Source organism: Cystoisospora suis (assembly GCF_002600585.1).
Source record: "Cystoisospora suis strain Wien I chromosome Unknown contig_1641, whole genome shotgun sequence".
Classification (NCBI taxonomy): Eukaryota; Apicomplexa; class Conoidasida; order Eucoccidiorida; family Sarcocystidae; genus Cystoisospora; species Cystoisospora suis.
The window spans coordinates 538-16762 of record NW_027154441.1 but is presented as its reverse complement, the minus strand read 5'-3'; the positions used below and the strand labels follow the sequence as shown (position 1 = coordinate 16762).

The following is a 16225-nucleotide window of genomic DNA, read 5'->3' as shown; positions in this document are numbered from 1 at the left end:
TCCGTGGCCGCTTCAAGAAAGCCTTCCTCTCAGGAGCCAACAGGGATGCCTTGGGCTGTACTGTTGACAGGCACATGGAACCGGCTTCGTGACTGATGGCTGGCAATGCCCCGTGACAGGGACTCCGTCTGTGGTGACTGACGAGTACAGAACAGCCTCGAGCACCCTGGACCACTGACGACACGCTGGCTGGTATGAAGCAAGCATCTCGACGGCAGTGTTTGCCCCATAGTGGATACGCGTCCAACCTGTTTGGTTGAACGCTGATACTCCCACGCCAATCAACTCGCAGCGAAGCCAACCGTGTCCTGGACTATCCTAATGGTTCGGTACGGTAGGTCAGTGAGAGGCCTCTTCTGACACTTCTCCAGAGACGCCGTCCCTGTTCGCATCATAACAATCATCACACCAAGTAATGAGGTCCCCCTTTTTAACGATTCTCAGGGCGATCGCGTCGTTCCGCGTGTACGGCGAGGCCCTCGCACAACTCACGTAGTCTCGACTACCAGCAAGCATGGCGGTGAGTGAAGCCGTCAGCGCCGGTTGCGGCATGTCCACTACTGCTAGGGCTTCCCTTTCACAGGGAGCGAACGCCTCCGTTCTCCGGACACCCCCTTATCGTTTTGTCCGCTTTGTCTGTTTCTGCATGCTCCCTTCGCGCCCATCTGCTTTCTTGTCTGCCTGTTGGAGCGTTGAGAGTCGGCGTGCCGCTATTCCCATGCACTCCTTGCGGTTTCTCCCTGGCAACAGGCCTGTCCGTGTGTGCGTGTGCGTACAGGCCGATACATCGGCCAACGGGTCCACACTTCTCCCCGGGCCCGGAGGTTATTCGCCTAATACCCACTGACAATACACCTGGCCGTGTGCAGACAGGACCATTGTCAGTGAGAAAAACGAAGGAGCCCACGGGGGCAGTGGCAGGTTAACCCGCACACTACCACTGGCATACACAACAACAGGGGAGGAGAACTGCCGTGGAAAAAAAAGTGGGGACAGCTGCAACGTAGAGTCTGAAAAACGAAGGCGTCAGCTCTATGGAAAAGAAACTGTAGCAATAGTGGGCATGCGGCCGCGCGCGGCTTCACCCACCAGCATGGTTGCTGGTAGCCGAGACTACGAGTTGTGAGGGGGTCTGGAAATCTGCATCCCACCTCGTGTGACGAACGGCGTCGTTGCTTAGTATCTTCTTGGTCACTTTCCTTCCGAATTTTTGTTGCTTTAGCTCTTTTGTTCCTGTTAGGCGACTGCCCGGTTTACGAGGAAAGTACTGACTCTGCCTTTCTTGCCACACCTGCTTCTTCCCCTGAGACAGTCGTATTTCGCGCGTCCGAGCGCCGGGCTGCGCTGCGGCGATCGGGTGCATTCTCCAGGACCTGTTGAGAAATTAATGTTTTCTGAAAACGGATAAACTGTCAGAGAGATCCCTGCCACTCTTCGCAGGGATACGGTACGGGGATGGGTTTGTTACGACCGTACGATCTGCAAACAAGTGCTCCAGGAAGTTCTTGTGCTTCCCCATCTTCCCGTCAAGTCTTTGCATTCCTTTCCTCTTGAATTGGTGTTAGTATCGTCCCGCTTGTACAAAATCGGCGCCTGCCTGTCCGTTCTTTTTTCACTGTGTTTCCCCCGGTCGGGTACCCTCTCATGTGCCGTAGTGGACGGGGACCTGAACAGGCTATCGGCAGTTTGTTTCGGGTGTCATTCGTCGATGCGCATCTCCAATTGAGCTAGCTAAGGAACACTTCAATTCTCCACAGGGGACGCGGTTCATGGCGGCAGACTTTTGCCTTTGTTGCTGAAGAGCGGGACCGGTGTTTTTTTTGAAGCGGCGCCTCTGATTTCCGTTGGTGCTCAGGCGTGCGTTTAAAGGCGTGCAGAATGGTCTCCCGTGATACTGCGGGGGAGTGTTCAGCATGAGTCTGGTGGACTATGGCTTCTATTCAGATGAGGAGGAGGAAGAGACAGGGGGAGAGCAGCAGAAGGGTACTGACGGGGAGACTGCCGGCTTCGAGCAGCAGGAGCGCAAGGACGGCCACGCGGGCACCGGCACCACCTTCTTCTCAACTAATGGTCCCTCTCCGCGCGCCTTGTCAAGTGATGCGTCTCCGGAGGGTGGCCCCAACATTCTCAGGGAAACAAAGGTTGACCCGGACGGGCGAAAACGGACTTTTCCTGGTACTCTCAGTAATGCAGATGGTTCAAAGCGTCTGGCCGTTGGAGGAGGTAGGGTTGTCGTCGACTCAGGTACCGCTTTGGACAGGCACGATGGCGAAAGAGGAGACATACCAGTCGATCCAGGCGTGTCGAGTTGTACGGGCGGAGAGGACACGGAGAAAATGAATGGATCTCGCCAAGCTTTACGACAAAGAACGACCAAAAGTTCCTCTTCAAATGGAGGCCCTACTGGAGGAGTAAGCAGAGGACGAGGAATCAGAAGTATTTGTGTCCCGGTTAAGTCAAAATAACAGTCCTTTCTGGTGAGTGAGCAGCAAGGCAGCGTGTAGTGAAGATATCTAGACGTTTCCCGCCTGTATGCGGACAGCCACTTTCCGGGCATCGTCCCCGTCCAGGGAAGCGGATTGTGTTTTTGGTAAGAATCCAGTCGTCAGACTGGTAGTCACCCGATGAGGTGTCTACTCTTCACAAAAAACATGTGAAATTCCCTGGTGGCTTAAGTCTCCCGGCCATAGCTCATGATCCTACAGTTAGGCAGAGTGAACATCATTCTCGATAGAAGGAATCGTGTGTGTTGCTGGGAAATGAGCGCACTCGACTGGGACCGATGCCGCGGGTAGAGGGTGGCAGCGTTTGTGGCTTCTATCAACGGCGCCTTTCTCGTCCATCTCTAACACAAGGTTGATCGCCTATCATTGGGGAAGATTGCAAAGTATTACGCTTTTTCACTGGCGACTCTCAATCGGTGGTTATCGGAGCAATTCCCTTTATTTGGGGGGATACCTACCTCTCCTCGGACAGCCTGTAACACACGCACAAATGTACGAGGTCCTGCATCTATGCTACCTTGTCCAGCCTCTACGAGGACTGTGGAAGAGATTTCTGCGTCGGAGAGTTTCGCTTGAGGAGGTTTTGTTGTGTAGGATTTTTGCACATTGTATTCCCACGTTCCATCGAGTGTTGGTTGGGCTCATGTGGACGTCGAGGGCAGATTAGGAAGAGCACCGCACGGTTCTAACTTTTCCGGCGTGAAGACAGAAACTGAGAAAGCAGGGCACATGCAGCTTTCTGGTTTGCTGCAAAATAGCTCAGTCATCAGTGCGTGCTGTCTAGCTCCTTATCCACATAGGCGGACAGGTGTACTCCCCGCAGTCTGTTTCCACTATTCCCTGATAACATACCTGTTTGCACTCGGGTTCGGGGAGAATAAGTGTAGTACAGGAAAATGGGAGTCAGCAGCAGGATTGGCGGTTTATCCGAGGGAGTAAAGCTTCTTACGGAGAGCATGTGTTCCACAGCACAATCAACACAGTGCTGGCCACCTGTTTGGGGCATGCTTACGTAGTGAGGGAGTGGCTGTCAGAGAACGAGGTGAAGCCGCGTGTGGTTCGACGCAAGTTCATCCGTGGCTCCTGCGTTTGTATGTGCAGCATGTAACCTTGATGCCCGCGGTTCCTCCTGGGGACATGCCAAAGGAACTCCTGGTGAGTCGAGTCGTCTGACAACTTTTTTTTTCTTTTACTTAGACCGTGATGGCTGATCAAGCTGTCCTGCTGTCCCTCGAAACTCTCTGGTTTCGTCTTGAGACCGTCCCCTCTCTGTCTAAGGACTTGTGTAATGTTCGCTTTTGTACATGAAGGCCAAGAGGAAGAGCGTGCCTGTTTTTCCCGTGGGTTCATTTACGACATCTCGGACTGGTTTCTTCAAGAAGTGTTGTTGCGGGCACCTTTTGCCGTGTTTCAGTGTGACGTAGTTGTCTATGTATTCTTGTGATCGAGATAATGGGCACGTGTATTTTTATTCATGCACGGCTCCTCCCCCGTGTACGTATCTAAAGTCCGAGGGTTGACTTGGATGACGTTGGATGCTCGTCAACGGTGTAGAGCCTGTTCGTGATGATGGGAACTCTTTGGCACTGGAGTGTATAACGACGGTGTGTTGTTTTTGACCGTAGCAAAGAGCTCAGAGCATGTGTGTGAGGACGTGGTTGTATCTGGACATGTCATACGTCGCATAGCGACCACTCAAGCAGAACCGAAGCGCGTTCTAAGGCGCTCTGTTTGTTTGCCTCGGGCAGGGTGGGACCATCTTTTGAGTATTTATTTACTTCGTGCAAGACGGAGCTCTTTTTTTATCAGCTTAGCTCTGTGTCGACAAAGAAAAAGAGATAGTAGATGTGGCGCTTACAGCCATCTACAACCAGTGTCGTCGTCTCTTCTCTCTCTTCGGGACAGCACAGGTACGAGAGGCGGACAAGTGGGATCTGAGAGTTTGTGTGGGCATTCAGCGTACCGTTGAGAGGCTTCAACAATTGAAGAGAAGGGGTATCACCGTGAACGGCAACATTGCCGCTTCTCTTGACTTCAAGAACCCGTATTTGCTAGAAGTAAGTCGGGGTTCTTCCTGACTCATACAACGGCGCCTCATTGTATCCTTTGCTTTGGGCTTCATCGGTGACGCGAGAAAAACACTCGGATCTTTTGCTCATTTCCCAGTTAAGTATCTGGCTACATCAAAGGCCGTTGACTTCACTCTCGTATACAGTAGACGAGCCCTCTTTTCCTAGGCGACTTTCGAGTGCTTTTGTATTAGAGCGTGGTAGCGTTAGACGGAGCGAAATCCACGAGGCCCTTGCGGACGTGCAATGTACGGCGCGGTACGGCCGGCGTCCGGTCTACTTCAGGATGTGCAAAGATACATCCGACGTTTATTTATGAGTCTCGATGACACGAAAGTTTCAAAGACTGTGTAGGCTGCGCCGGATAAGCTCGGACTCGTGAACAGGGCGGGGTTCCTGTGTTGGTGAAGCAGACGAGGGTCTTCTTTGTGATGAACACTAATGATGTGCGCTGTTGTCTGTCTGCAGAAAATCATGAAAGTCTTCAACATTGACCCCTATTGCTCTAATTATCCGCCATCCGTCTTCGATCCGTCGACTGTCACTCCCTTTGAATCTGTTAATGGAGTGCCTTTTTCCGTTTACCTTGGTAAGTTCTTTTGTCTCCCTGGAGAAGGTTTCTTCTCACGTCGTTTTCTTCCGTTCGCCGGTCTACCGTAGAAGGATACTCTTCGTGCATTGCTGTGTATATATTGGCCTCTTTCTCGCTCACAGACAAAGGTAGGCTATGTGAAAGCATAGTCCATTGCTCAGCGGACTGTTTTCATTTCCTCGTTGTCAACTGATGCGGCTCGATGGTGCAAGCGGATGCCGACGGAACTGTCACATGTGTGACCTATAGTGCGCATGTGGATAGCCGAGAGGGCTGGTGGTCTTTCCTCGCCACTGTTCGCTCTGCAAGTGGGTATGTAGACGAATGTCAGTCTGAGGTTATACGAGTAAGAATTTCTCCTTCGCATCACATAGTTTTACTTCTCTCTCTGCAGCGCTGCACTCGTGTATATATATGTAGACATGTAGGTGTTAGAACCAATACTTTTTGAAGCGTCTCATGTGTAAGCGAAGTGGGAGACAGACCGGTGTCATCCGATTGTTCTTTGGCTCGTTCGACCACTCAATTGTGGTTCTGTGGCGGTCTGCGCCAACTTTTTTTCATGTGGATGGACGCGGGCGTACCCATGTTTTTAAGGGGTGAGTGTATGTGTTTCTCTTTCCTTAATCGTGCCGTCATGGTGCTTGAAGTTCGGCGGCTTGAGAGCCGGCGACAACAGCCGCGGCGGACGGAGACTGCAGGCTTGAGAGAAGTGGACCGCAAAACTCCACCCTTCCTTGGAGTGCCTCTTTCGGCTCTCCCCCCCGGGACCGCAATGGGAATGTTCTCTCATTTATCGTCTACCGGTACGTCGTAGAGTCGGACACATGTGTGGTGTATGAGTGTGTGCCGATGCACTGGGTATCTATTGCAAGTTAACGTCTTGGCTGACATGCCGATTTGTCGTGAAGCGTGAGGTGAGGTCGAAGTGGTAGGTGATGATGTCCCGTGCATCCTTGTATTCGGGGCATGAGTAAAGTTTGTTTACCACTTGGCGTCCCGCGGGTTCGTACACAACCGTAGAGTGCTTTCACGTTTTCAGGTGAGAAATTTCGTTGTGTTGTACACGGACAGCGATCCACTAGCCACACTTCCTGTGTGTAACACCAGCACATCGTGTCGAAGCCCCTCTGACCTTGGGGATCGGCCCGCATGCCCGAGTGGGCTGCGGCCGATTGTGTTCACAGTGTTGCTAGTGTTGGTGCGACTACTGTAGCTTCGTACTCTCAGCCCAACCCTCTCTCTGTGTGTGCGGTAACAAAGAACAATGCGCATCACGCGCAACTTTTCGGGTGTTGTCTACACCACTCAGGAGTGCATACTCTTCCCAGTCATGATTATCTTGGTAACGGTAGACAGGAGTTGTTTAACATTTCGGTGTCGTTTGTTTCGTTTGCATCCGTACAGATCCTCGTCAAGGCGGTGCCGAGCTGAGTGTGAAACGATCGCGGTTCGATAGAATTGCTAGTCCTTCCAGGGCCGACCATTCGATTCCCCAGCCATCCTCTTCTACGATGGCTCAGTTGGCAGCCGCCCTCCACAACGTCACTTGTAAGTGAATGATGTCGTACTGAGGATATCCTTTCAGGACGCCCTAGCTAGGCTCATAAGAACTTTGTGAGGATTTTCCTATATGCGTAGCTTTGAGGGTTTTAACACAAAAGCATTGCTGCTGTGTGGAATGAGAAGTGCCTGAAAGATATTCTGGGATCATCGTCGCGAGTTGGCTTCGGCTTCGCGTACTGACCAAGAGATTTCCTAGCGGGGATTGTATACTTTTTAGCGTCCTGCAGTTCGTCCTGGCGTCTCGCTCGAGAGCGCCCAATCACAAGGATATACTTTTCTTTATACTGCTTGAAGGAGGTTCTGTAGACGTGTTGGTCACGTTCTTCTGTATCTGTTTTCAGCGACAAAGGGTGGAATGGTGGCATCGTTGGTCCAGCACCATCTTCAGCAGCGCTTGCTGTCTGCTCAAACAGGGGGAGGGTTTAGCCGCTGTCAGGCGGGTTTTCTCGATACTTCTTCAACTCTTGGGACCGTCGGGTCAGCCGGAGTAACAGCAGCGGCCGTGGGCTTGTCTCGTTCTTCTCATACGACAGCACAGCAGGCGCAGCAGGTGATGGCCAAACTGTCTCATCGGCAGTTGTCGTCCCCCACGGGCACAAGCAGCAGCCGATTCAGGGGAGGTGCCGGTGGTGGCGCTGCCGGAGATGGAGGCGGCAGCAGCAGTAACGCCGGAAGCCGAGGGTCAATTGGGAAGAAGGAGGAGGACCATCAGCAACGACCCATGGGATCAGGAGTTTTGTTTGATCAAGGTGGTGGTTCTGTTCTTGCTGAAGGCGGTCCTGGCTGTACCGGTGGTGTCACTGGCACGAAGCCCTCGACGAAGACATTAAGCACCAGGTGGGGCGATCCGCTTGATGTCGACCGTGGGAGAGCGAGTGGCGTTCAGAGACGCAAATAAAAACGAATCTCATTTTTGTTCGCTCTTCCAGAGGACAGGGTGGTGGGCACGCAAAAATTTGAAGAGAAGAGAAGGGCACTGCGAGCGGACGAGCGAGACCGCTGCGCCCGCGGGCATGCAGCCGGGAATGACGCAGACATGGGGTGTCCGTAATGCGTTGGCATAGCCAGTCGCTCTCTCGAAGCGTCCCTTAGATTGAAGAGAGGCCTTACGGTTTTAGCCCCCAATCAGATGAAAAAAGGGTGAACAAAGGAAGGAAGTGACGGATCTTGTTGAAGAGATGATTCTTGTCGGTTCAGAAGGAAGGAACGAAAAGGTTACGTTGCGGTTTGCGTTTGCCAGTACAGGTGTCTTTTCGTGTGAGGTGTTGTATATAATACTGTCGTCTTGCTTATACCCTCTTCATCGTACTAAACTTGTGACTGTGCAGCTCTTGAGACAGCTGCCTGCTTTTCCTCTCCCCCCCCCCCNNGAGTTTCTTGTCACATCGATGCCGCGATGCTCTCTGCGTCCTTGCAGCTTGGCTTGGCGCTACTGTGACTACCGTTGCCGCGCCGCCTATGGTTCTCTAGCTGCGAGTGATGCGAGTGCTGGTACTGCAGCTCGTCCTGTTCGGGTTCTTGCCATGTACTGCGCAGCGTAGAAACTCGGCGCTGCGGCGGGTGCGACTGCCCTGTCGCGGCCCGGCCCTTTGAGAGCAGGTATTGTCTTGGATCTGAGGAATGAATGGTGATGGCCTTTCTTGGAGACACGAAACCGGAACCTACAGTCTTCGTACGGGTAGGTTTACACAGATGTTCACTGTCCCCTCATCCCGGCGGCCCCGGCACGTCGATGAGAGCCTCTGTGTACTCATAGGACTTGTAGGAAATGACAGGTCACCGCACATCGCCGCGGTGGACTAGCGACGGTAGTGGATGACAACGTACAACAGCAAGCAGGCGTCGTATCTGTTTTTTCTGTACGCGGGGCGCTCTCACGACGTGTGGCACGCGGAGCGAAACGTAGACTGTGTGTTGCGAAAACTTGTAGCGTGCGTTACTAACACCCATGAAGCCAGCACTGCTGCAATGGCGTTGTTTCTGACGCATCAACAGATTCTCATTCAGTTTTGCTTCTCTTTTCTCGGTCGTCAGGAATAGCCGGGGACAGTAGACGGTCCTCAGCTCGAGTCCAGAGCTATTTCGGCACCTAGGGGCTCAGAAAACGCTTAATCCGCTGGGGGCTTCTGAGAGGGCACTTGCACTTTTTCCGTCTTTGTCGATAGCCTCCATGCATCGGCCGTTGTCGAGAGTCTGGTGTATGCCATTTGTTTCTCCTTAGTTCTCTTTCTCGAAAGGCAGGTTAGGACCAAGCTGTGAACGTGATTCGGTGTCCCGCACGGCTTCATCGATGACAGTGCAGTATCGTTTTCAGTGGCAATAGTAACTGTCATGACATTCGGTTTGGAATCCCGATAGCGAGTTGTAAACGTTGTTAGATTCCTGGTGGCCGGGCGTGGGGTTTTCTCAGCAGCAGAATATCCGACAAGAAGCTCAGTTGTGCGTAGCTGTAGCAGCAATAAGGAAGAAGTCGCCTGCAGTCCTGGCGCCGGTTGGCGGGAAAGCCCTGGTTCTGCTTTGGCAGTGCACGTGAACGGGTCTGTGGTCCGTAAGAACAACTCGGTGTTCCCGGGTACTTATGGAAAGCGGGCAGCCGTCATAGAATGAACTTAGCTTTACAAACGCGGCGCACTCCCAGTGCGCGTGGCCGAGAGATGACCACTAACACCTTCGGCTCCAGCATAGTACGGAAAAGGGAGACTGTTAGCTGTTTGCGAGCGGTGAATCTCCAAGTGGGACGTTTGTTTCAAGATGTTCCTGCTTGTGCGTCGAAGGTTTGGACGTTATGGTGTCTTGTAGTACACCGGTGAACATTTCCGAGAAGGATGCGCCGAGCAAAAACATCAGGTTCGAATGCACACGAGTACGGAAATCGTGAAGCGCTGTCTTATGTATATTTCATGCTACCGGCGGCCAGACAAGTACATTCAGGAGACAGGCCTTGACAGTGGCAGGTAAAACAGAACCTGAGTGCCGGCGATATTTCGAACAAAAGACGCGGCAAACAACAAGTTGTTTGTTCGTCAACAGCGCCGAAGAGCTGAGTGTGGTGGCTGTTCCACCCGTGCCAGCGTTCACCCTACGAGCTCTTGATTCGCTTTCCAGTCGGGCGATTATTCTCAACGGCGGCTGCCTACGTAGTGCGACGTATTGTACGTGCCGTCGGTCTTGCATGGCATTCCTTCGTAGGAATTACAACTGGTTCCACGTCGTGTGGTGCTCGTTGTTGCAGACAAAGAAGTCCTGTCTTTGTCTCCCTGCCGCGATCTGTGAGTCACAGTTACATGGACAGTGGTCGGCTGTAGGGCGCATTTTCGAAAACGGTCATGAAATCGCGAGACAGTAACTAGCTTGTTGCTAAACGTGGACACTGCTGGAAGATATTTCGGGACGCAAGGCGGAACCAAGTAAGGCTGTGTAACTATCTCGGGTGTTCAACGCAGCAACTGCTGCAGTGCGAACTGGCAGTGCAGCCGGGTGATAGTCCGGCAAAGTTGCCTCGTGAGGCTGAGGTCAACTTCACCGACGATTCACTGACACCAGCGCCCGTGCCCCCTCCAAGGAGAGGCGACACATCTTGTTGAAGCTTGCACAGCGGTGCTTTTTCAGCAGAGTGCAGCTGTGTGCCTGGGATATTCCGAGAGCGGAAAGGTAAAGTATTTCTTGTGTACCTGAACCGAGTTTTTGTCAGTGTTACTAGGCTAGCTAAACGTCTTCTTCGCGGACACACTTGGGTGTGCCGTGCGCGCTTAAGGCTTTCCGTCCTCCATTATCAGTACGGTAACCGACAACCATTGTCGCTCACGCCTTCGGAGGACGAGTACTGGAACACTACAGCCTTAGTGGGTGGTAAGCACCTAAGAGTCATGAGAGTGGCCGAGCCAAGGCACATTTCCTTGGTGTTTTCCATCGACCGTTCGCCTCTAAGCAGCTAAGGATCGTCCACGTGGCCGAGCCGAGGCACATCCTCTTAGTGTTTTCAACCGACCGTTCATCGACAAACGCCAATACCGGCCGCGAGGCAGGGATGCCGGCGGTTGTCAGAGGTCGGAACGTCGCATTTCTGTTTTGCTCGCGTTCGGTGATGTTCCTGTCATTCGGAGCGGCAGCACGCGCTGCTACCGGGCAGAGAGCCAGTTGTCCAGACACTAGTCACAGTCCCAGATTTGCAAATGTTAGGTCTTCGGATGCCACCAGCTGTGTGTGCCACGTCTCACCTGGCCCAGCGGGAGCGTTGAGAGCTTCCTGCCAGTCGCGTGGTGAACGTAGTGATGTGCGGCCGCCCCTTCGGGGAGGCCGTGAAGAGAACGCGGCTTTCTTGTGTTGAGTGCCGAAGCTGCGGCGAGGCCGCGTTGCCGTAAGCACTGATCGTCATCAATAGACGTGAACATTCTTGCTCTTAGTGTTACGGATAAAAGTGGGTCACGCTTGTTACCGATCGTGCCCGACGTGGTGGAGCCGACGCCTGCCTTCCTTATCCTCTGACCGCGCCGTAGCAGAGACGTTGTTCACGAATCTGGTGAACGCAACCGGTGACCTGGGGCATATATAAGTCCAGTAAGTGCAGGTTCAACAGGTGTTCGGCACTCCCGGTGCCACCAACCTCAGTGGTCACAAATAACTGCGGCAAGCGGGTCAAAATCACCATTGGAAGTGTGGCCTGTTCGGAAGGGTAACCACAGGCACGACGTGCCGCACTGTAACTCAGGAACAGGTATCAACCGTCATTGTCAGTTGTCTCGTGTGGCCGAAGTGACCGTTACTGTCGGGAAAACTATGCCACCGTCGTACGACACCGCCTTTGATAAATGCGTTGTGTGCCCTTCGCTAAGGTGTCACAAGGCACGCTTCAAGCACAAGGAGCAAGTAGCAGCAGGAGGTTGGGATACGCGACGGGCGACGTAGGCAGCGGAGGCCGTCGCGTCCAGAAATCCGCAGGCCACGTCTCAAATGACGGAGCCCGTAGAACGGTAACAACCGGAGCGATGGCAGGGACCGGAGCAGAGTAATCTTTTTCTAGAAAAGTTTCGGGGAGACGGTGTGGTAGTGCCTTCGTAATGCAATTCTTGTGGAGTTTAATGCTATCCGGGTGTAATGTAGGGAAGAAATTAGGGCGATGCTTCTGGAAGGCCGAGAACGAATTCAAGGATTTTGTGATAGAGCTAATGACGTTTTGGGGGAGGACCTCCTACGAACTGGAAAGTCCTGTCTCGATAGTCACTCTCCGTTCAACGAAGGCCATCTTAGACGACCTTATGACCAAGACATGGAAACCTTTTCTGTTCAAGTTGTGTGTGAAAATGTTTTCCCTGTCATTTTCAACGGCGGGAAAGTGGAGGAATTCGGTATGGAAGTTTTTACGAAGCCCGAACGTGAGAACTCCAGGCTTCTCGACCTGATGTGCGACCAATCGGGACCTGGGCATGAAGGAGTTAAGAGAGAAGGTGAACCGTCTGTGGCTGAGGAAAATTATGAGAAGCTACTACAGATGAAACCATGGCTTTAATGTCTGTCTAACCCCAGGAAAAGACTACGGGACGAAGATGACAGTCTATGTTGGTGGACAGACTTAGCTGAACGGGGGAATCAAAAGAGACTTTGCAATGGTCTGTGTTGTTTTGTCATCACTCGGAGAACCTTTCAACCTAGCCGATTGAGGTTCCCTATGACAAACACACGAGCATGGGAAGAAGGAGAAGGTGACACACAAGATAGAGAGTGGAGGAAAAGCGGGTTAGCCCTGAGGAAGGCTAGCTGTCAAGTACTACTAGAGGTAAGCTATCTGGTGCAGAACGAGTTGATGGATTCAATCCAGGACCTGAACACGTGCAAACAGAAGGGGGAATTCATTGGGATGGGGAAACACGGTATTTTACGACGATGGATGGAGGTCATACACCGTAGTGCGGAGGAGGGACTTGATAAAGGAGGGAGGACAGTTGTTACCTCTCAGTGATGATAATTCATCAACCGAGTAGTGTGAGGAAGTGACAGAAGAGTCAGAGAGGATACCGGAAGGGGGGAAGAAAGTAACAAGTTCAATTAAGGGTGGAACCAACCTAAAGCCAACTCCGTTAAAGAAGGTAAAGAAAGAAACAGGAACCATCAGGAGGTCGAAGGGGAGAACTGTTAATTTAGGAAGGGTTTTGTCCGTTAACAACTGGAGTATAGGTATGTGTGTCAAAAGGGTTTTGAATCCATACTCAAGTCGTCATCGTGTTGAGAGGAAGTTTCGCTTGCCTGCGGTAGTGCCAGGGAAGGAAATAAACCTACTCCTCGTAAAAGTACCGGTGGAAGAACATAATTGGGCAGCCTTGTTAGATGCAGGAGCATCTCGGAGTTTCATACATCCAGTATTAGCGGGGTATTTTAGGGATCGAATCACAAAGATTCGTAGGGAGTATAGCTTTTCTTGTGCTTCGGGAAAAGAAGTTTGTACTGACGTGGGAATAGCAGACCTGAGAGTGAAATTAGGGGAGCAGACGTTTTACCACTTTTTAATCGCCTGTGTAGGGTATGATGTGCTTATAGGCTTTGATCTGCTTCAGAAGGCAGGGTTAGTGTCCGACCTGCTACAACTAGTAAAGGAATCTCAAGGACAGAGGGTTGAAGCCCCCGTTTTACCTGCATGGGACTACGATCGGAAGGAAGGATTCAATAACCCTTGGGATGATAACGATAGGGACACTATCCTTTTCGAGGAACCGACGACCCAGCTACGTCCGAATCCTTCCCAGATTGAAGACATCCTGGAAGATAATCTCCCAATATTGACATGGAATAGGAGGACCATCAACCGACGTAGAGAAACGCCGGAAAAGAAACAGTTGAGAAAGAAAAGAGAAAGGACCAAGTTCGAGGTTAGAGACTCCGACTCGAACGTCGAAGAAATCAACAAAGAAGAGAGAAAAGAGCCGACGGAAGAAAAGAGCCACGACGGAAAGAGCCTCCAACGAAAAGATCCTGGAAGGGCAGCAGAACAAATCGTTGTCAGATGAAGAACCAACAGAAAATTACGAGGACCTACCTTTCAAAGTTTCAACAGCGGTCGAAGAGGCTTTGGGAACCTTAAAGATCGAAGGACTGGAAGAGAACAGAACCAGAGGAAGAAAGAAGAACTCAGTTAATCGGATTGAATCAGTTCCTCAAAGAAAGTTAGGAGGGCGATGAGAAGACAAATAGAGTTCATTGGGTTTATAACGATAGAACCATTGGAGGGACTCAAGGTAGAGGAAGAGAAGACATCCAAGCTCATGGGCCAGCATAAGAAGCCAAGTGAAAGGATCAAAGAAATGGGGGGCACCTCAGATGAGGACACAGCTCAACTGGTGGATGAGTTTCAAGAAGTTTTCGAAGAACTCCCGCCTATAGAAGTTCGTGGGCGTCCTATAAAGCATCGGATTAAACTGATTCCAGGCGAAGCTCCTCGATTCCCAACTCAAAATTACAATCTATCCAGCGACGATTTGACCGAACTCAAGAGACAAATCAAGGACCTTCTAGAAAAGCAGTTCATTGAACCAACACAAGCCCCTTTTCCTGCACCAGTGTTTCTGGTACCCAAGCCTAGTGGGGAAGGTTTAAGGATGGTTGTGGACTACAAGGCCTTGAATAGGATAACGCTAAGAGACGAATACCCTCTACCACGTATCCAAGATCTTATCCAACGCTTAGGGAAGGCGCAATGGTTCACCAAATTGGACCTCCAAAAGGGTTATTACCAAGTGCAAGTTGCCCCAGAAGACCAATGGAAAACAGCTTTCAAAGTCAGGTATGGAACCTTTCAGTTCCGAGTTATGCCCTTCGGCTTGGCCGGGGCGCCTTCTACCTTTCAACGACCTATGCAAAACGTGTTCATAAACGAAGTAGACGAGTTTGTAGTGGTATATCTAGATGACGTTTTGGTATTCTGAATCGAGAGCGGGGCATCTGTGCCATTTACGAACGGTCCTACAACGAATCAAAGATCAACAATTGTATGTAGGACTCACTAAGTGTGAATTTTGTAACTCAAAAGGTGAATTATCTTGGATACATTATTCAGCCCCCCCCGGACCCGCGGAAGGTTGAAGCCTTTAAGAACTACCCCGAGGAGTTGGAAAATGTGAGACAAGTCAGGGAATTTTTAGGACTAGTAGGCTGTTGTCGACAATTAATCCAGAACTTCAACGAAAAGGCCAAGCCCTTTCACGACCTAGTCAAGGAGAAGAGTCAATTAGTATGGAGACCCAAACATTCTCAAGCTGTTAAGGAACTAAAGGATGCCCTGATCAACGTGACAATGACCAACCTCTTCAATCCTGATCTTCCCCTGGTCATCAAGACGGATGCTTCAAAGTATGCGGTAGGCGCAGTCCTTGAACAAAATGGGAAGCTCATTGCCTTTGAATCTCGGAAGAAGCTAGGACGAGAAATGTATTATCCAGCATACGAAAGTGAATTATCAGCTATCTGCTCTAACTAAATGAAAGCACTTTATTGGAACCAGACCTGTTACTATAGAGACAGACCATGCTACTCTTAGTCGTATGTTAACACAGAAAAAGGTAACAACCAGACCAGGGTATTAGTTAGACAAGTTAGCTGATTTTAACTTTCAGGTCCTCTACAAACCGGGAAAGCAAAACCTAGTAGCCGATGCTCTAAGCCGCAGACCAGACTACATGGAAAGGGTTGCTGTGTTAGCGGGATCCCAAGGACCAAGAAGAGATATCCAAAGAACCTTCGGAGAAGCTGGAAGACTCAATTGGGAGAAAGCTTATGAAAACTGCCAAGATTTCGGGAAAATCGTCAAAACGTGCAAAGCGCTCGGAATTGATGAAAACACTGGAAGGTATGTACCATTGATTGAAAGAGGGAAAGAATATCATTGAGAAGATAATCTGTTTTGGATTAGGCTAAGGGAAGGTTGGAACTTGTGTACGCCTACTAAAGATAAAAGACTAGAAGTTCTACAAAGATTTCATAATGACTCTTTAGCCGGACATCCAGGTATTGACAGAACCATAGCGGATATGGAGAAGATATTTTGGTGGCCAAAAATGAAAGGAGAAATTGAGAGGTATGTGAGATCGTGCTTTGCATGCGCTCAAGGGAAGGCTTCATATACTAAATACGGAGGGTTGTTATGCCCTATGTCAACACCTAACTTTCCATGGGAAGTGATTAATATGGACTTGATTTTGGGGGGGAGGGGGTGGGAGAAATGGTTTGGATGCAACTGCGACCTTTGTGTGTCAACTAACTAAAATGGCTCACTTTATCCCGGTATATCAGACAGTAGGTGCGGACGGATTGGGTCATGTACTAGTTACCGAAGTGGTACGCCTACATGGAGTACCAAGTGGTATTGTTAGTGACCGTGATAGTAGGTTTACTAGTGAAATATGGAGGGGAATGCGTCAACGATTGGATGTATCCATGAGAATGTCAACTGCTTATCACCCTCAAACTGACGGGTTAGCTGAAAGAACTAATCAAACCATAGAGCAAAT

At 50.9% G+C, this 16225-nt stretch overlaps 1 protein-coding gene across 1 annotated transcript; it reads left to right on the top strand.

Moving 5' to 3' along the window:
- The first annotated feature begins 1183 nt into the window (after positions 1-1183).
- CSUI_003635 (hcngp family protein) lies at positions 1184-10059 on the top strand. Its single transcript, XM_068063831.1, has 7 exons — positions 1184-2411; positions 3606-3659; positions 4463-4561; positions 5042-5162; positions 5816-5971; positions 6573-6716; positions 7073-10059. The coding sequence occupies exons 1-7, from the start codon at positions 1914-1916 to the stop codon at positions 7627-7629; spliced, it is 1629 nt and encodes a 542-aa protein (XP_067924193.1). The 5' UTR covers positions 1184-1913; the 3' UTR covers positions 7630-10059.
- The last annotated feature ends 6166 nt before the right edge of the window (positions 10060-16225 follow it).